This window comes from Rhopalosiphum maidis, chromosome 2 (assembly GCF_003676215.2).
Source record: "Rhopalosiphum maidis isolate BTI-1 chromosome 2, ASM367621v3, whole genome shotgun sequence".
Classification (NCBI taxonomy): domain Eukaryota; kingdom Metazoa; phylum Arthropoda; class Insecta; order Hemiptera; family Aphididae; genus Rhopalosiphum; species Rhopalosiphum maidis.
In genome coordinates this window covers 43,783,655-43,806,644 of record NC_040878.1, presented here as the reverse complement: position 1 = coordinate 43,806,644, position 22,990 = coordinate 43,783,655, and the positions used below count along the sequence as shown (strand labels likewise).

General features: G+C 29.3%; 1 protein-coding gene across 1 annotated transcript in view; it reads left to right on the top strand.

Moving 5' to 3' along the window:
• The window catches only part of LOC113551798, a 33,385-nt gene extending 16,646 nt beyond the window's left edge, over positions 1 to 16,739 (top strand). The window contains exons 2-3 of the mRNA XM_026954287.1: positions 12,654 to 12,935; positions 15,341 to 16,739. Coding sequence (XP_026810088.1) covers positions 12,663 to 12,935; positions 15,341 to 15,901 — 834 coding nt within the window. The 5' untranslated portion in view covers positions 12,654 to 12,662 and the 3' untranslated portion in view covers positions 15,902 to 16,739. The remainder of the gene's footprint in view (positions 1 to 12,653; positions 12,936 to 15,340) is intronic.
• The last annotated feature ends 6,251 nt before the right edge of the window (positions 16,740 to 22,990 follow it).

Here is a 22,990-nt window from a genome sequence, read left to right as displayed (position 1 = left end):
TTTTTTAAAAGACGTTTACTCGTTTACATTTAAAACCCACAATTATTTAGTTGTGGATAATACGATGTGAATGTACGACGGGAACGGGGAAAGCAAATAATTGACAATTTGTCGACAGCTAAATATGTGCAAGTTTACCGGAAATCGGTAAATAGTAAAATAGAAAACAAATCAACACATGCGTTATCCTTATTTATATAATATATTTGTCGATACAATAATATATAGTTGTTGTTAATACACGGTTTCATACAACGAGATGAATCACTGCAGTTTCATCGAAATCGTATTCGTGCGAAAATATAATACGTGCCGGTTTCTCATCTGCAATATTATTTTTATATACACTTATACTACATTGACCACCGCGCGCTCGTCGTCAAGTCTATAAAGACTTTTTTGTTTTCTGTTTCTTTTTTTTTTTGCGGTCACGCGAAAGTCGAGAAAATGACCTATAATAATATCATTGTGAGACGTTATAATAATAATAATTGTTTGGTACTTGCAATAAATATCGTCTGATAAGTAACCGCTACCTTCGGCTACCCCGCCAATCCGGTGGTAGATAACTAACCTTATGATTATTGCTACTCGTCGCACGTAAGTCAAAACGAACGTCGATTAGTATTTAGTATTCGTATAATGTGGATTGTCTTACTTTTGGGTCTTTCAGTAGGCCAAATATAAAAAGCTTTGTTGTCAAGCTTTTTTTGCCAAGTTGTCGGATCTAGCATATTCGGACAGAGTGTGGGAGGGCGCAGCAACCCGTACCAATTTGTTTGGTATTCACCTGTTGAAAGTTCAGTGTATTGTAGTATACATATATATACATACAGTACGTCGTCGTCATCATCAATAATCATGAATAATTGGACCTCCAAAGTCCGATTAGAATACGTCTTTAATACGCAGATGAGATGGACGTCGTCGCATGTCACAAATGACATACCGCGGGAAAGACATCCTCTACATTTCGCTACTCAGCGAATAATAATAAAAAAAAACCGTGATGTACGTTTCGTCCGATTGCAAAATACCTAATAACAATAATATTATGGAATTTATACTTGCTCCGCATACTACACGCAATACAATAAAGAATAACAATAAAACGCTCGCGTCCACTCGTCCAATAAATACCTTATTATTATAATATTCAACTGTTGTAGGCATCATGATGATATTGTATATAATATGTGCATTTTTATGATAAAAAAATATACAATAAAAAGCGTTCGGACCGTTATCGTCAAACAGTCGGTCTCCGTCCGATATGGTTTTACCGGTGCGTAATATTGTTGTATAATAATGTTATACGATATTGGATATGATCGAAGAGGAAAAACATGTCTGCGTTTTCCGGAACGGGCGCACTCGTAACGACTAATGGGTCGCAGAGACGTTTTTCCAACGGTTATTCTCACCGTATACGTTTTGCACACTAGGTAATGAGTATGATATTATTATAATACATCTGTTGTCGCGTACATAGTCTATCCAACACGTCCCATATTCTCGTTTCGAAAATTTGTAATTATAATGTAATGTATTGTATTTTGTATTACTATTTACTACGCAGAAAATTCAGACCACTGTTTGCTGATTTGCTTGACAATTGTTGACAGCAGACTACAGTAATTCAGTGGTAACTGTAGTATATTATATATTTTTGGGAAAAATGATGACAAAATATACTCAAGGATTTCCAAAATTTATTATAATCATATTATAATATTATTCGTATGAGAAAATAATATTTTTAAAATATGAATAAAACAATTTTTGGAATCAATAATATTTTACGACTCTTGAGTGTTTGAAAATATCAACTTAAATATCAATTATATTATTATTAATACCTTAATAATAACCATTACATTAAAAAGAATCATCACATTCAATCGACTAATGATTAATTATAAAGCTAAAAATACTTTATATATATTAAATTTATAATTATTGTTTTCGTAAATATACACAGATAATTAACACGATATTACTTTAATATCTATTAAATGTACTACACCAATTAATAAAAATTGTTGTTAAGTAGTTTCAACAATACTAAATGTTTGGATGTATGAGTATAATATGAACAATTAGTTATCAACATAATCTGAGAAATTAAAAGTTATAAATATTTTTAATACTTTTAAAAATATTGTTAAGTAATACATTTTATTACCAACTCAAAATGTAATAATAAAATAATTAATATTATTTTGACAAATTAATTTAATTGTTCGATATAATAATTATTGAAATTTATATTACTTTTACTTTCTAACAGCTTTTAAAACCCATTCGTTTAATTATACTATTCCATAAAAGGATTATGAGTTAAATTATTAAATGAGTAGTGTTTATAAGTACTGTTTTTATACATTAATATTAATCGTATATAATATTACATTGATTATCAATAACTATAAAAATTATTATCCTTAACTTTATTATAACTACTAACAAATAACAATTATACTATTTCTCATAAAAATTATTTTTAAATAAAAAAAAATAAAGTACTTATTATTTATTTAATCATTTTACAGCAAGATGAGTGTATTGGATATTTAAATAATTAATATTTACAAAACATATATGTATAAAAATACATATATTCATACATTAATACATACATTCACATTTTAATACTTAAGAATATGTGTTTAGAACGTAGAAAAACGATTTCGTTTTAAACAAGTTATTCAAAGGTCTAAGTAAATTACAGTTTAATGCTATCAAAAATTAAATATTCAACTATTAAAAAGTTAGAAAATAAAGTGACCTTTTTAACAGTATGAAATGAGTAATACTTTACCAATTAAAACTAAAATTAGTTTCTGTTTTACTGGAAATTTATTCGATCGTTTATTAAATAATAAATATTATCTAGTTAAGGTTGTCAATGTGATAGACGTTTCAATCGTCTTTCGGCATTTTTCAAGGCAAAGCACAACAATAAGCAAATATAATGAACCATTACATTTTAGACGTTTCTTATATATTTCAATATTATATATACCTAGGCTATAATTGGGCGTACCTGATGAAAAATCGATTTTCATAAAACAAATATCGTTAATGTACACTATTGCGTATTGGATAATTATGGTGTCATCGTGACGCGTTGTGTTTTAGTGAGTCTTTACTCTATATCTATATATATTTATAATCATAAAGAGCGTTGCGAATCGTTATAAATATCTATGCTGTGCAATTTGGGTGTGAATCATCTATCTAATCGACAGCGACCAACAGTTCAAAATAATATATTTGACCATTTGAGTATAACGAAGACGAACTAGATCTATTTAATTGTTCATGTAACGATAACAAGTTTCTTTGCAAACGGTTGTTGTAAATAAGGTACATTATAAATAAAAACTATTTTTACTCGTCAGTACCCATATAGTGTGATATCTGTAAAAAAATAAAATAATAATCATTTGTCGTGTTATATTGTATTGTTAATCGAAACGTAGATTTGAGCCTATTCGAATTTCGTCTTTAGATGATCTTCACATAAGTCCACATGCCTGTCAAATCAAAATATAAATCTTTTCGGCTTATTGTATTAAGAATGGACAAGTCGTTGAATTTATATGATAGAAAAAATAATAATAATAAATAATATACTTTAACCTAAAAACTCAGAATTTCGGTGTAAAGTTTAAATATTGGTACATCAAACTCTATATTATTATTATTGTCGCAGAAAGCACAAATCTTTCGACTTTAGCGTACGTCCCGCGGGGATTTTGCATAATTGAATGAGTGTCAGCCCAGGTGGGCAGTAAACAGTAATAATGATTTGTCATTATTAAAAAAAAAAAAAAAAAAATTATGATAATAAAATATTACGCAGCAGTAGTACGTCATACACAGTGCCATCGCCCATCACTATAACTTATAAGCTACCCATTTATAGACGCACAATATTATTATACACACGCGTTTCCGCTGTACACAGCAACCGTGTCGAAATTCCACAGAATTAGAGGTGCCCTGCCCTTTTCATAAATATTATATATTATGTACACCACGCGCGCCTGCGACCGGTTTGAACATTTCGGGTGGCTGCAAAAGAGACAATGCGTACTTGTCGGGTACCTATATTAATACCTTCATAGTATTAAATATATAATATATACGTACACACGTCGAGAAATAAACCAGAAAAATAATAATAATGGAAAAGGTGATGACCTCATACCTTATTATATATATATATATATATATATTGGTAGACATATAGATATCCATAACTATTTATACATACATAAGTAGATACCCGGGTGTCCTGGAGGGGCGCATTCTTGATTAAAACAACCATCAGACGACGGGGTTCACCGAACTCATCAATTTCTTTTTTTTCTATCACTTTATTATTATTATTACTATGTGTCTTAACTTTTAGTTACTTACCGCCGCCACCGAACAATATTATTATTGTTCGACTATAATTGTATATGTGTATACAATATAATATATGTCGGTATCAAAATTCGGTGGTGTTGCTACTTGTTGCGGCTGGTGTATTGTCTCTCCTCCGCCGTACACGCTCACGTATCGTAAAATAAGTAAATCATTACTCGTAATATAATTAGTTAGCCCCCTCCCCCTATATTGATTTAGATACTTGTAGGTCGACATACAATACCTATACACCTGACTCGTTGAGCGCGTATTAATTAAGCTCTACTTGAGCAGTCCGCACGACGTAAATAAATAAATTTTAAGGGCTGTACAAGACTAAAATCACAAGTCTTAAATTTGGTGTTAAATATTGTTTCTTTACAATAACCAATCATTTTCTAATGTAGTTGTACCGAATAGGCGATTTTGAACTCTGCCAATTCAGGGTGGTAAGTCACCGACAAACGACCGTGTTTCCGTTGACTGGTTCGTCTATATAATTATTTTATTATAAAGTACGCAATAATGACGTGATCCACGCAGACACGCAGTATAATATAGATAGGTGTCATTGCGTAATCGAACCGACTGTAATTCACGGCTACCGCACCTTTTCCCGTAAGTCATCTTCGTCGAATCTTCTACACATACCGATGCGCCGTCGGTTTTTGTGTGGTCGCACTCGCTCCTGGTTTTCGTTCTTATCATTTACGAGTCAATAATTGTAGACGATTTATAATTATTCACAACCCAGTGGTCTGTATGTCGGGTATAAATAAAGAGAAAACGAATCTCAAAGAAATCGTCTAGTCACTTTAGTTGCAAATGACTAGTAAACGAAGTTTATTTTGGAATAAACATTAAACACGCGGTTTTGTTATTTACACCAGAATAAACTCCAGCTTAACTTAATACTAATATCAACAATATTGTAAGTACTTAAATAGTTATATACACTTGTGTCGAAAAAAGTCTGATCATATATTACGCGCCCATACTTAGCGTATAATAGTTATAGCGCTTAATACTGTATAATAAGATTTCTCGTACCCACAATAATTACGAATAATGATTCTAGTCACAAAAAAATGTGTCTGTACTCGTACACACAAAACCAAAATGTCTATTATTATCTGAGAGAGAACAATTGTTTTCTCACGGATTATAATTTTAGGTGCAACATTTACGACGTTATAGCTATTTTATATTTTTATACGCTGTAGCGAAACAATATAATATCGCGACTGTCTTCCTCTGCCCTTGGGCTGTTTAATGTCTTATGGATTCATAATAATAATTGAATACCATTATTATTAATGATGCAAATAACAAAATTCGGTGGAACATATTTCTCAATAATAAAGTACTGGAGGAATCGTTTTGGTTCGAATATTACCTTGAAAAACATTATATTTGACTACTGTAGTTATAGATGCGTATGAGAAAAAAACCCTTCTATTTGTGTATGCTAAATATCTATGTGTACAATAAGACAATAAAAAAAAAAAAAACTAAATCAATTCTGCACACCTATTTTTAATCCATTGATTTTTACCTTGTATATTATTTAAACGCCTTTTCCAATATGTTTATATACATAATAATAATATAATAACGTTCATCATCCGGTTTTAGGCTTTTAGCTACAATTGATTTAAACTTCGTGTTCTCTGTGATCCAGTGGACACGACAAGAGCCAAAAATCGGTTTTTGAAAGAAAAAACACATCCCGGCCTTGGTCCATGAACTCCGCGAAAACCTGTTTCGACTGTTTTTTATTTCGAACGTATTACGTGGGATACGTTTCGTTTCGAACCAGTCGTCTGCCCGGCGGTTGTTAGCCGATACATTTTTAAAGCCTTACAACCTACCTACCTACCTACCTAACCATACTTAGTTGGCATGCGTGTTGTACGAATGTTTTAGCTGAGAGCTAAATATCTAATACAAAATAACTTTGGGTTCAGTGGACGACGATCGCGTCCTCATAGCTCTCTATTTTTTCTGATTTATTCTGCTATACCAGGTTTCTGATAAGTAATAAATATTACACACCGAGAATTACCTTACCTAAGGGCTAATTTGTAATTCATGAATCGATGTGTTGATCTTGTCAATTAGAAATCATTTTCCAAAAAGATACTAAAAATAATTTCTGAAAGTACAACCATATCTCGGAATCCTGTGTCCGGTGAACGATGCAATAACGCATGATATTGTGTACAATACAATTTATTTGTTGAACATTAAAATTCAAGTGCATTTAGTATAAGACACAGATATGAGATGGCAAGAAGTAAGTATGCAATATTTTCATTGAAATAAGACACCATTTGGCATATAATATGTGACAAGAGAAATTTAGTTTTTTGACCAATAATAAAAATGTCCAGTTGTTGATAACTTGAAAATTCTTATGAATATATAAATTAGGAGTCTGGTAAATGGTAATACATTTTTAGAAACCAGGAGAAAAGAATTAAAAAATATTAATTAGAACTTGTTTATATGAAATTTTTGCTATTGTCAAATTGAGCAACTATTATTAATAGTTTAATAATTTGTTGTAATTTAAATTATATATAATTTGAAACTTTATAACTTAAATAGCAATAGTGCAATACAATAAACCAAGTGGCAAGTACTGAGTACAAAGTTATTTAAAGTTGTTTTGATAGTTATTTTTAATTCACAACTTAAAATATATAAGTATTGTTATCAAAAACCATTAGAATAATCTATTTACCAAGAAACAATTTAATTTTAGTTTTCTGGAAATTGGAATACATTATAAATGATAAAAAGAATAATAATTTATAGTTTATTGACTTTTAATCAAATTAAAATGAAAACGATTAATTTTATAATCTCACTTTTGTAGTTTAATGCGTAACTTTCTAACGTCATTAAAAATATTAATGTATAGAGTTTCCCTGTGGAAGACAACTATTTAATACTTTTTATCAATATTGGGCCTTTATTGCTTTACAAATACAAGTAAATGAATTTCAAATAAAATTAAAAACTTTATTTACTACATTTTTGCATAGAAAGAACGTCTTATACTTGATATAATAAATATTTTAACGTTGTTTTTGCACACGACACACCGCCCACATATACACATTAGCCATTAATCCATATTAATGCATAGTGATATGTCATACGACAGTTTTATTTAAATACTTATGTCCCATACACTGGCTCTCGCACGTTATTGTCCTTTATGCGCTCAATCGAAAATTCTTACCAACGCTTTTCGAACATAGAATTTGAAATGCTTTACACTTATGTTTAATAATGTTTCCGACGCCACTATTGAAGGATTATCAGTTGTAGTTGTGCGTTCCTAATATTCTGGTACACGTTATCGTGTTTTATATCTCTGGGAACGCGACAAATAATACATCGTTAAAAACCTTACTTCACCAGCAGTGGCAATAAGTGCCTATTATATTGTATAAATTGCAGTTTAGACGTGTACGATAAAAGACCGAAGAAACGAATGAAATGTAATAAAAAAAAAAAACCGACGCCAACGGACAGACGATCGGTGCAGGTATACTTCTACTCTATTTTCAGTACAATAAAATATATTATATTATTATTAATATTATGACCGGTGCACCTGACAACGGGAGATTTTTCTTTCGTTTCTTTTATTTATTTCCAGCGCCGTCGTCTTGTCCGAGTGACACACATGTGACATATGTAGGTAGAGTCGGTACTATCCAATGAACGATGTGTCGTAGGTACTCACTATAAAGTAATATACGCACCGACAATATTACATTGTCGTCTCCCATTGGTCACGTACACACGGTTTTTTTTTCGCGTACTTTCCACGGCTCGACGAGTTTTTTTGCCGTACGGTCAATTATTACATATATGTAGGTAGTTAATATCGCATTATAGTGCCTATAAATAGGTACAGCACCGCGCATTGTTATTATAAATGTACAATGTATCTATTGGGAGGCGCGTTGGTATACGGTCCACGTGAGACGACGTTTTTTGCGTACCGAATTGAAAATGCATCTTGTCTAAATCGATCGTTCCGCGAAACGGGATCGACTGCAACGTATGGGTACAATTTAATAATATTATACACTCTCTCTCTCTCACACACACACACACACACACACACGAGCACTCGACTATCATAAAATAATAGTAAAATAATATCGGTCACAGATTCTCGGAACATATTATCGCTGTGAACGTTTTATTATTATTATTTGCTTTATTTACAACATGATAATATTTATTATACGCTGCAGTTTTATTGTCTCAACGCGTCCGTCCGTCGTCAGGAAAAGAAAATTCGACGAACATTTTTATTATTATTTTAGGACGTCGAGGGAATAATAATAATAATAATAAAAACGGTAAACGCGCCTGCGGTGGTTGCAACGCATATATAATACGAGTAACAATTATCGAACCGAAACCTGTCCGACTGTTTTCGAAATTATATCATAATGATAATAATTATCATAGTCGTCGGCCATAAATGATTTATACAACTACGATATAAAAATTAGCAGGAATCGGCCTAGTTTTTGGTTGGCCGCACGTGACAACGTACTGCTACGCACCGTAGCGCTTCGTAAATAAACGCAAAACCCGTTAATTGGTGGTCAAGTTCGTAATGATTGTACTCGTCTCGTTTGTTGTTTTTATTTATTTATTTTATTTTTTCGTTTTTAACAATAATATCACCAAATTTAATTAGACGTTCGAGGTTACATCTCCCGAGCATCACATCCTGGGCGCGCTGGTGAGATGCCCTGCAGTAAATAAACGCATCGAAATCGAATCCAATTCACACGTGCCAATAATTAATATTTTACACTAACACTATTATTGAATTTGTGGTCGGAATTAACTTTTCGCGTGAATGTCGATGACTCGTATAGGCACTTACGTAATTTCAATAAATCGCGATACGTCAATAAAAATATCGACACGATATACTATTGCACTGTTGTTCTAGTATATAAATTATCTCGATAATATATAATAGCCGTTATCTCGATCATTATTCTTTCGTTGGAATGGTATGTTCAAATCGGTTCGTGGCATATTTAATATTTAACACGCTCCTAATGTGAATTGCTTTTACGTATATTAAACCATTATTGTAGTATATATTTCACCACAGAAATTGGTTCACATGTTATTATAATGTAAAGGTCGAAATGTTGATGGACCGTCTGTCAAGCCATTTTATCGTTGAAACGAATTCAAATATTCAACCGATTTATGCAATTATTGGTATACCGTAGGTGCATTAGCGCCTGTTATGTAGTGAATAATTGGACATTTCATTGGTGATGTATTATTATGATATAAAATTAACGTAGTTGGTATACACTGTAATATACGCCTAATATGTGTTGTTTAAAAGTGACTTGTGCATCAAAACCGTAACTGTAGTCCGGCGGTACATCAACGCGACGAACTACTAGAGAAAAACTATTTCAACTTGTATGATGGCGACGTTTAAACAGTAGAAAAATGTATTTACCATGATTTCTCTTACCACCAATGGCGCTGCAAAATATAAACAATAATTTTTTCACTCGAGGTTACCTGCCCACTTCGAGCACAAATATTATATTCTTTTATTCTCTTTCACGTTAGTAGATCATTATACAAAAATTATATTTTTAACTCTGGTAGTCTCAATCGAAAATAATACATTTTTTTTTATCCATAATAAGTATGTGTCAATAGTTTAGAAAAGTAGACCTGTATAACTGCATAAGTAAGAATTGGCCACCGGATTAAGTCAAGTTGTTATAAATATTTTTATATTTTAATAGCTATTTACAGTTATGATATAAAATACTATTTTTCATCATCTTAACTGTTAAATAAAATTCCATCTCTCCTTTGAAAAAATTTAAATATAAACTAATATGCTAATAAAGTATTTTTTTAAAAAAAATTTGTTCCTAAATGGTTATTCTTAATGTTTAAAGTATTTTGTGTTTGCCTAAGATTAGTCATTTTTTAAAAATAACCAAAACTTTAACTTTATTTGTTAAAAACCTTGTAAAAACAAAACATTTGTTGAAACAAAAAAAAAAATAAATAATAAAAAAAAAAATAAACAATACTGGCAATACTTAGTTTATTTATTTATATGAGTATTATATAATGGGTATATTATTATTATGGTGTATACAGTATATAGTTATTATATTTGTTTTACCGTATAGAATTTACACATCACGTATGTATGTAATTTTTATATTTGCTACTATATACTCTCATGTAGGAAATCAGGAATTTCCTACACGCGAATTTCCTACGAGTCACAGTTTAGCGACTCCTGGTATAAAGTATTCGTGTATTTTTATTATTATAATCACGCAGTACCGGTGCTACAGTAGGTACGACCCTGTCCCGGGAAATAAATTGTAAATTTGCTTATTTTGTATGTGTAGTGTTATCAAAACGCACGCGCTTCGTATATTATAATAATATATTTTTGTTAACTGCGATCGAACATGCTTCCTGCGTCGGACCACCGTTATTGTGATATCAGTTTGCGTTATAGGTATAGTCGTATTGAAATCGAGTTTATCGCACTAGAAGAAACGATATTATTTCCTATTACACGCTGCGCAATTGATAGATTTGGCGAGCGGGAACACGTATAGTAGTTTATTACGTACGTCTAGAAAAAACACATGACGCACAATCACACTAAATTTTCTACGTGTAGACAGAGGCTACCGAATTTCCTGTTATTGTGATCCGCGCACGTATACAATCGTCGTTGTCGTCCACTTCGAGACGCTCTACATTTTGAGTAACGTCTAATAAAATAACGCTCGTACGTCGAATTTCACGCCAAATCAGTTCTAACAACACTCATCTAATCTGTAGATTTCAGTACGCTACTTAATACTTATGCTATATAATATTATATGGTATGTTCTATTGCAGCTGCAGTATTTATAATTGAATATTAAATTAACGATGTTCCTCCGGCCGCCCGTCGTTCTTCGACGTCACCGATAAAATTATAGACTACGAGTTATTTACACAGACGTCTATAATTTAGGTACATTTTTTGGCTAAATGTGGTTCTACCTCGTTAGGCTAGATAAAAAAAAAAACTAAAAACTTATATTGACCAATTTTCGCGAACTATTTCTACCAGGTTTATTATAAACTCATGCAAGTGATTCCGTTACTGTTTTTCATAATATTTCAAAAAAATATATATAAACATTCTTACCGTTATGCGTTAGAAATTAATCATCGACCACTAACCAGTTGACTTCTAGTCGTGGGTTGAGATTTGATAAAAATAAGTATGTATATCGTAAATTGCATAATAAATAATAATATATAGGCTATAACATTTTTCCGATTTAAATAAATTTTCCATGAGCCTATACAAAATTGCATAATATTTATGATACACCGTTGTCATTTGTGTATTGTGTTCGTTGTTGTTCACACATCGCGCACACATATTACAAAATATTTATAATATATTTGACATATTATTATGACCTATGACATTGCAATATCTAACGTCGCGGTGCTCATCACCACCGTTACTTATGTTGTATGAAATGCCCATTAGATTCTCATCATAATAATTCCGTTCCAACATATATAATACATCATCATACCGTTATTATTTGAACGCTGTGCATTTGGTTGGCTGTAATGTTTATAATTTTATTTACTCGAATGACTGCATTCTTTTGAGTTTGTGACCAGTTTGCTTGAGCGAGATAGAGGAGAAGCCGCCTTAATTGAACTTGTTTTTTTTATTTGTTCCATATATCTATATTTTATTCTCACTGCATTTCTCGCTAATTGAAAATTCATTTTTTGTATACTTATCATATAAGCACGTTGGAAATGTATAGTCTCTAAATGTCTTGACCGATATCATTATCGCAATATAGAAGTGTAAAAAAAAGGTGTTGATACAAAAACGTAATAGGTACATTGAATACCAAGTGATTTTGTGACAATTACAAAAACGATCCTAACACGATACATTGACTAAAACTTAATAACTATCTATTTACTAAGCGTAATTTTTTAGTATACAAATATAATAGTTACTATTATTATTGTCTGTTTAGAAGATAAAATATAAAAATGTCTTATCGCTTACTACATTGCAGCGTTATAATACTTATTACACTGTTAAATGTACGTTTAATGTTTATTTCTAATATTTTGTATTTTTCTAGGATCTAAACATGCCACCTGGCGTTGCAGTGTCCCCAAGTTCGATTTCGTCGGGCTACGCTGCTTGTTCATTGATCAACGTGGACAGACAAGATCAACAACAGACTCTCCGTGGTAATTTTTCGGAAAATATGGATTCACATTTGGGAATCAGTAGCAGCAGTAGTAGCAGTAGCAGCAGTAGCAGCAGCAGCAGCAGCAGTGCAAGCAGTGTAGAGAGTGCTGAACTTTCTGATAAAGATCAACTTCAAGTGCAATCCTGCTATAAAGGCTTAAAAACACAGGTATCTACTAGCCTAATATAATACACATTATATGACAATACTCTGTTAAGGTGAAAAATAGTTTCAGTTGGGTTAAAGGATTTTTTATGTAAGATTTTATATTGATATTAAAGATAATAAAACGATTTTTATTAATCAATTTCAATTAAAAAAGAATTTAATACTTACTAGTTACTACTATTGAATTATTTCCTTTTCCGAAAAAAAATAGGAAGGCACATAATTAATAATTTATTACAACTTTAAAAACTTATAGTAGTAATTAAATTTAAAAAAAAATGTTCACATCACATATGACTTTAATACGGCAGATGTCTGTATGATATACTAACATCAGCACACTTAAATATTCATCTTAATGTAATCAAATACGCATTTTTGATTAAACTATATCACAATGACGGTCATAAATCCATTAAAAAAATCATTTTTTAAATGGTAGTCGTCGCTTATCGTAAAACTAAAGTCTATATTATAAGTAACTTATATCTTTAGTCGATATTAAAATTTATGTTAACAAATGACTTATGTTCTACCCATGTCTTACTATATAGTACATAATAATCATTTAAAAATAATATCGATGCGAACTTGTTAGTTGTTAAACAAGATTTTGTAGTTCAACTTATAATAATTTATATTCATAAAACATGTATACAGTATGCACTCTAACTGGACTTCTTATCAAACTATTCTATGTGAATATATTAAGAAATATGTATTTAAATCGAAACAAACAAGATTGTACGAGTATTATAATCGGATATAATACAGCGTGTAATAGTTATGTTGAGTTTTTTATGCAATTTATTCAATGTAGGTTTGATATTAACTATTCGATGAAAAACTTGATACGCCAGGATTATACGTGTCAAATGTTTAAAGAATTAATTTCGAAGGATAATGACTCAAGTGCATATCGTTATTCTTAGTGTACTATGTTTAATCGAACTATTTCCCGTAATAACACCATAAAAATATAAAATAATAGGTATTATCTGCTAAAATTGATATTATTACACGAGTACAATTATAGTATACGGTTACAAGCCTACAACAGATAGCATATTGCACGACGCATGTGGTAACTGGTAAGGTCGCGTAGGAAGACTATAGATACGAAAAGTTACAGAGTTGCACTGCTATTTTTCACATGATATTTTAGAAAATTAATGTTTAATTATTTTTACAACCATCTTTTGCTCATTAAATTATATGTATTGTCAACTATCATAATAATTAAGTGTCTATGTGGTCTATTATGTGATTAATTACAAAATACCGAGACAAAGTTGTCATTAAAATATAAAGTATAGAGTATAAACTATAATCGATTAATTATTATGAGCAGCCGTATACGAATTAAAATGAACTACACAAAGGCATTGTTAATCCTGACATTTTATTTTAGCCATTAATTAACAAAGTAAAGACTAATGACACTATAATACCGTTAAGTGATAAATGTCTTATTATAATAAAAATTGTAAATTATTCCTAAGCTATTATTTTAGCGAATAGTTATAATCTATTAATATTATATTATAAAGGTTTGATTGTGTTAATGTACAGAATATATATAATTATATAAATACTTGTATAATTATATAATTAGTTTCTTACAATATTCTTTGAGTATTTATAGATATAAGATAAATAATAAAGTATAATAGTTCAAATAAATAACTACTCCAGCTATCCAATTTCATTGTACACGATTATCAATAAGAGTATGTTTTATAATAATGCAATATTTTTGAAGAGTAGGTAATAAGTTATTACTAATAACTAATAAGTAATAACTAACAAACTAAAATGAACGCAATACTTCAAAACTGTAGTTTCATTAACCTAAATAAATAATCCATTAATTAAATCCAAATAAACATAATTTGTACAGAATTAAGTAATATGCATAAGAAGAGAGAGGAATCGTGATGTGCTCGTAAGAATGCAGTAATGGCGTGGTTACACTAAATCACTATTATAACGATGTGTTCAATTACCAAAAATGTAAATACGTAACAGTGATTTATGACCACATTAACATGCCAGTTTATATGAATATGTATATTTATTACACATTCATGATATGATCGATGTCGAATAATTAACAATAGCGCTGGAGAAAAATATTAAATTATTATATTTGAAATGCGGCGGTCCACATAGGCAACACAATTTACACTACGGCAATTGTCGATCACGATAATAATATATTCAATATTGTTATTGACACATTCTCCCAAATTCCAAACCTTTTCCGATATCATGCAAACAACCGAAGTTCTGTAAAAATATATATTACCACCCATCGTCGCCTTCAAACGCCACTCCATTAGCCAAAATTGTAAAATACATATTATTGTATATACACATCATAATGTCGTCGATAATTGTTACAGGTGTACGTGTGCGGATCGATGGCCAACTTGTACGTGCACAACTCGTCTCCGGAAGGCAGCTGGGACTTGAAGTTCACCGGGATCCCGGTCGTGCTGTACGACAGCGGAGAGACCAGGTCCAGAGACAAGCCACGCATCCAGATACTTCTCGTGGAACGCGGCACGTGTTTCGCCCTGTGGCGGGACACTATCGACAACTTGACTTCGTACAAGGTCTCCAGCCAAGGATTCCACACCATGTGCTTGTCGACCGATCACACCCAGTTGATCGGATTGAGCTTCGACTGTTCGGAAGCCGCCCAGCAGCTGTGGTCGCACATCGACCGGCTCACTTCCGATCCGGAGAACATCCGGCTGTCCGGTCCCGGAAACCGATCGAAGAGCGCGCGGAAACAGAAACACAGGCCGGCCCCGGTCCGCCGGCTGCCGGACAAGTCGCACATATCGCAACCGTGCTGTTTCGAGCACATCACCAACGTCGAGGTATCCGACCGGTCCAGATACTTGTCGCTGCAAAGTCTAGTGCCGACTCCGGGGATGGTATCGCTCGACGCACCGTGACCTACAAACGGGAACGTGACGAAGACCCGCGGAACGGTTCCGGTATACGGCGGCGACGGCGGTGCACATCATAATAATATATAATTATTAATTTAATATTAAATAGAAGAAGGGATCTCTGTACATAGTCAGTTATTTTGTTGTTGCGAGAATCGGCAAACACGTTGTAACGAAGAGTTGACTATAATATTATAAACACTCGACGCGTCCGATCGAATCCTTTTATAAGTATACAATAATATGTAATATTCTTTATCCTAGTCCGCACCGGAAAACGTATTACAGCGCAGATATTACAATAATACGGTATTAATTGTGAGAAGTCGTAGTAGGATGTCGTTCGCGTTGAACGGGAGCGTAAAACGTTACAATACCCATTACGATCCCATGTATACTATATTATTATATACAATAGTAATAATTAAATATATATACATAGAAATCGAAGTCGTGATATTATGTTAAGCTTAAGAGTAGTTATGTCGCCAACGGTAAATTATGCATGTTCATTGTTCAGTGTTTGTAAACTGTTTGATAAAAATGTATGTTTTATGGCATAAACTAGTTGTTGTAAATAGCAATTAAGATATATTTGAACGAAATTATTTAAGTATGCATTACGCCCAAATATAATATATATAATGGATGTCATTAATAAGACATTTTACAAGCTTACAAATTCTTGTACGCTCGTATCCTTTATTATTATTGCCTTTACATAATATTATAAATATTCCATAACCACGAATGCTTGTGTAAACTCTCTAAGTTATGTTTATAATATGTTATTACCTGTTATGTAATTGTATGAATTTATGACAATTTTTTCTTATATACTTCATGCTATTACTTTTAATTTTAATAAAATAAGTATATCCATGTAAACTTAGTATGTTTAAATTTTTTTTTTAATTTATTAATAAGTATTAAGACTAAAATATGTAACTATGATTAATACTTATTACTTTTTAGTATTCGAAGTATAAGTAATATAATATAATCTGTTGTTACACCTAATAATATAAATTTATTTATACACACTATGAATTAGATTTTTTATTTATTTCACCCCAAATTAACTGTAAAGAAACAAAAAAGTAAAATCAAAATATTTTTAATACAATGTGTGCGATACTAATTTAATTTAAATTAATTAAAAAAAGGTAGTATATTTGAAAAATATTTAATATAAAAAATTTCAAATTTTAAATATCTCAAATAGCTTAAAAATTGTCAAAATATTTAAAATAATATACTATTAATTATTAGTTTTGCGTAAAAACACCAGTTTTTCTTTATAACGTTTTTGTTTTGTTTTTCTAAATTATTTTGAAAAATACAGGAAATTTTTAATTTTGATCATTTAAAAATATAAACTAGATCTAATTTTTTTTCAAAACTACCACTAAAGTTGGTAATCGAACCGTTTTTCCAAATTCTTATGGTGTATACACTCACAAAAATCAAATACATTATCAAAAAACCAGTAAATTCACGCTCCGCTTTAAATCTAATATAGACGTATTATAATATTTGTTAATAGCTCTGTTGTAACTGTAACAACTAAATAACATTATTTAAAAATTTCTTAGAAATTAAACTATAAAAACTTAAAACTTATAAATTCTTATTAAAAATTCATAGTATACAATTTTTATCACATACCAATTTTAAATTTTAATCATATTTAAAATTTAATTATTTGATGATTTTAAATTTTGAAATAATAAACCACTTAATATACATAGTTTGATATTGTTATTAATTTGTTATATAACTGAATATTCTATATTAATAATTACACGAATATTGACTGCTTGTCCACAGTTTACAGTAAACCTCTCTAATAGAGTATTTATTAGAAACGTATAGTAGATTTAGTAGAATGTCTACAATCTACATGGTAGCATCTCTAGTGTAAATAACTTTTTTAAAAACAAACATTTTGATATAATATAATATTATAACATAGTTTTTAAACACATGTAGCAGTTAAGTTGTTAAATTGCCTATCTATAATAATAAAAGGCATTACACAAAAATGTTGCTTCAGTTAGTGTTGGACAAAGCAAAACTTACCTAACGTAGTAACGTCAATTAAAATACGTCTAGTAAGAGTATTTCAATATTAATGTATTATACGATTTGAAAGAATGCCTTTAATACCTAATACTCTGTTGATTCATTTTTGTTCTCATATTTAATTTATTAATAAGTTTCTTTTTTGTAAATTTTAAAACCATTAGAACATGTTGAAATTAAATACACCATATAAAAGTTTAAAACAAAAAAATAATAATCATTTTAAACCTCGTATAATATATTGCTGTAAAGATCATAATATTATTTATACATTTGTAATTTCTATAATTCAAGCAGTTATTATAATTTAACCTGCATAAAACATTGTCTATTGCGTATACTATTTTTATAATTATAGTTTAATGTACTTGATGAACATGTTTATTTTAAATGGCAATAATGACATATGTTTATTAGTTATTATAAATCATACACCAGGAGTATTTTCAAAGTTCATAATTTCATATTTATAAACTTATAAGTTGTTATGAAAAATTATAACACATTATGTATTTGTGATTCAGTATGGATTGGTCTTACAATAGCTTGTTTATTTTCCACCCTTTATCACTAAGTATATTATATTTCGTGATATGTATTTTAATATACGCATAGCTATAAAAGTCATTTTAGTATTACAGTTAGTTGATACAATTTTTCCAAAAATATTACATTTATACCATATTTTATCAACTTATAAATCTTATTAACATTTTATAATATGTTTCTGAAAATACCGTAAAATATTATAAATAGATTCATAGTTTAAATGGATAACAATAGATATAATTAAAAAATGTTTTGCATATAGAAAAATAAAAATAGTATAATAGACGTAGAAGTTTTGAATTCCCAGAAATAATGGTTTTAATTATAACAAAATAATTAACATCGTTATTTATCTTTAAATAAATAATTTCCTCCAAATTTGAACTTGAAATGTCTATGAAAAGTAATTGCCTTTATATATATTTTATTAGATTTTGTGGTTAAGTATATACTATTTATGAGTTATTAGGGATCTTGTATATAAGTTTCAAAGCTTAAATATAAAAAGTAAAGTTTGTATGAACTCTAACCATACAATATTAACAATAGTTAACAATTTATGTAATTAATTAATATTAATTTATTAATCATAGTTAATATGCATATAATAAAAAAAAATTATATTTATTTTTCTTAGATATTTATGTATACATAAAAAAATAACTTATAAGGAATCTCGTATTAACATTTTTAAGAGTCTTAGCCCTGTGAACAGTATTTATCAAAATTCATAGAGAAAGAAATTAAAAATTTTCATGCCTATAAATAGCTCAAAAAAAGTAAAAAATGTTGAAAATGTTATATCACGAATAAAAATGTATAATTTAAACATTTGGTGAAAAATTCAAGTACCTGCGCTTATCTTTTTTTTGAATTACATCAATAAACAAAATTTATATGGTTAAAATTGGATTTGCGTAAAAGTTTCCTTTTTCCTTATTTATATATTTTTTTTATTTTCTCCGATTATATAACTTATGTTTAAAAATTGTTTTATTTGCTCTCCAGACTAGATCTATTTTTCTACCAATAACGACCTTCCATTTATAAGAATCTAGGTATTTTTACGCCCCCGAAAATGTTTACAGACAGAAAAAAACATATTATTGTAAAATCAATACATTCATAGCTCCGATCAGAATCTAAAATTATAATTATAACTGAGAACTCATTATTATTATTATCATTTATAAATAAATGAATTGATTTATACTCTTAATAGGTATTTATAAATTATCTTTTCAGATTTCTAGACAAACAAAGAATTTATTGGATTGAAAATGCGTCTTTTTAGTTTCTAATTGTTACTTATAATATATAATAGATATATATATAATAAATAATTATCATTTGATTTTGACATATATGTTTAGAAATACTTTTGAGTACCTAATGTTTATTTTTATTTTATTGTTTATTAATTATTTTGAACCTACGTATTATATTTTATAAATTCGTTAAAACTTTAACTTAAACATGAAATTATAAAGTAGTTTATCATTATAACATAAAACAATGTTCAAACTAAAATATTTAAAAAAAACCCATAATATTTAACTTATGTGATCGCTTATTTAAAAAAAAAAGATCTATTAATTTTTTAGTAGCAATTAAATGTTATATTATCATTTGTGTATATAAATAATAACAAGCAACGAGAACAGCGTTAACCCTTAACAATAATTCTCACATTTCTACAGGGAGGTCTAACGAGAATGTTACTTGTTTAGGTACAGCCGGTACTGGATTGGGAACTATCTCAATAGTTTAGATGGATAGTGTTTTTGTTTTCTCAAAAATACGATTTATAACCCTGAGATCCTAACAATAAAACCCAAAAACATATGTTATATACTTATACATATAATTAACGTTTTTTTCTACTGTAACTATATGTATTGTATAGAAATTATATTTAAATATAACATCTGTTTAACTAATTTATACAGTATAAAATCAAATTTATACAAAGATAAATGTGTGATGAAAAATACGTTTTATAATGTATCAAATTAACAAAACAGTTTTATCGCATGCTAGGGTAGTATCTTAGCCTTTAAAAAGAAATATACTTGTATTTATAACTTATAATACATATAATAATTAATATTCCTGCGTTCGAATAAATAATAGTCTTATACATAATAACATTATATATATATATATAGGTACATTACAATCTTAGAACTGTGTTTAATTAAAAAAATATTATACAATTAAACACGATTTTTTTTCAGCGTTAATCATTATTATTTATAAATTATAATATACACGATTGAATACATTTAAAAAAACATGATATTGCTGAAATTAAAATAATAATAGGTACCTGCCATTTTTCGAAAATATATTTTACAATATTATACTTAGCAACAATTGTTCAATACAAAACGAGTTTTCAATAAATTAAAATCCTAAAAACTTGTCCGTTTGATAATTATAGGTTTGCGTGTATTATCTTGTGCAATATAAAATAAGGTAAATGGAGTAATAAAATTCAGTAAACTATAAATATAAACATATATATATTTTTAAAGAAATGTATAATAATACTAATAATAGAGCCAATAGAGGTATTTATTCTGTATGATTTAATAAACAAATAACGACAAATAACGGTTTTTTTAATTAATGTAGTATAGAAACACTCAATTTTGAAATGTTTTCGTGAAAGAATAATCAATATCCAATAATTTGATTTTTTTGTAACTGTAACTTATATTCTCATCGTGACAGGAAAAAAAAATTACAACTCCATGTTGAATGTTGATAGGGCCAATTAAATTAATTATCTATTAATAGCCAATTAAACCAAATTAGATGAAATGTTACATTTTACGAGAATGAGAAGAATGAAACAAAGAGTGGAAAAAATAAATTTAATTTAACTATAAGCCATAAGGCCAGGGTTATGTACAGCGTTTTCCGTCACATTTCGTATTCCACATATTTCGTGGCATTTTCCGTCACCGACATAGCAAATAGTAAATTGTAAATTGTAAAACCATGTACAATTAGGAGTTATCGTTTTTACTATTTCGGAGTTCATCCCCTAAAACACAAGATCGACGGCGTTTTTCAACGACAATATCCGTCGTGTATAGTTTCTCCTATACAAAATAATGCATTTTGAATTCGGTGGAATACGCTGTGTATAGACCCGGCCCCCGGCTTTAAACAAAGTACGAAACGTACAAATTAAAAATAAAATATTTTTATCATTACAATTAAAAACATTAAAAACATTGGTGTTACATAGGTATAACTGGTATAAGTGAATAATATTATAAGTTATGAGTAACCTATTATCCGACTATTTAAAATCGCATTAGAAATTAATTGCGGCTACAGCGCAATATAAAAATCGTAAACTTAAAAACCGATTAGTATATTAATGTGTTCCGGCGATGACGATTGCAATGCAACAATAATTCTCGTAGGTATACCAAATAATAACGTTTATAATAAATAATATTTATAAATAAGTACTAAATAGTAAATATTTACTGTAAACTACTTATGTTCTAATTTTTATTTTATTTTCATGATCGCTCCTAAAGTGAAGTTTCCTTAATGCTTAAAAAATGGCGTCAAACTTTAAGTGGTCATACAGTTCTAATATAAAATTAATTTATTCACTATCTATTGAGTAGGGCAAAAACTCGGGGAAGATATTTACGTTTTTATAATATAAATTGTAATAACAATATTATAAAACGTACATGAAGTCAAGGATCTCAAAACCTTTATTTTCATATAATGTCGATATCATTAAATGAATGCAATATATATAATTATGAACCTATTTTGATTTATTAAAAATATAAATGATAATCATGTTTACACAATAACTAGTCAGTAAATGATATTTTGTTTAAAAACGGTTTCAAACAGTAGAAAATGTCTTCCGCATACGTTGCAATAAAATGGAACGATTGTATCTCGATTAAAAGTAATGACACATTATGAAACTTTAACGTATCCTCAATTAGTTTTATAGGCCTCTAGGGTGCGTCCCATTCTTCGGATAACTGCAGCGTTAATTGTGTACACGAAAATTTATGTGACCAAGAAAAGTATAAGAAGTAGTTTTATGTAGTACATTAAAGTATTAAAGTATTTATTGTAGGTATACTATAATAATGTGGAGTACACGTCGATGTATTTTTAGCTATCCGTACAATATTTATAGGAGGTACGCCTTTCAATATTATATAACAAATAATTATTTTTATGTAACTATGTAGAGTATTTTTTTTTAATACATAAATAACGCAGTACCTATGTATTCCATTTATAGCTGCGAGATGTTTTTAAATAATTATTCGCCCATAGCAATGCTATATTTACATTTCATAAAATATGAAAAAAAAAGAACATACATACAGAAGAAAAAATTGTCTTAGTCTTCTACTTAACTTTTAACCTTTATATCAATAATTATTTTCATTCAATAAA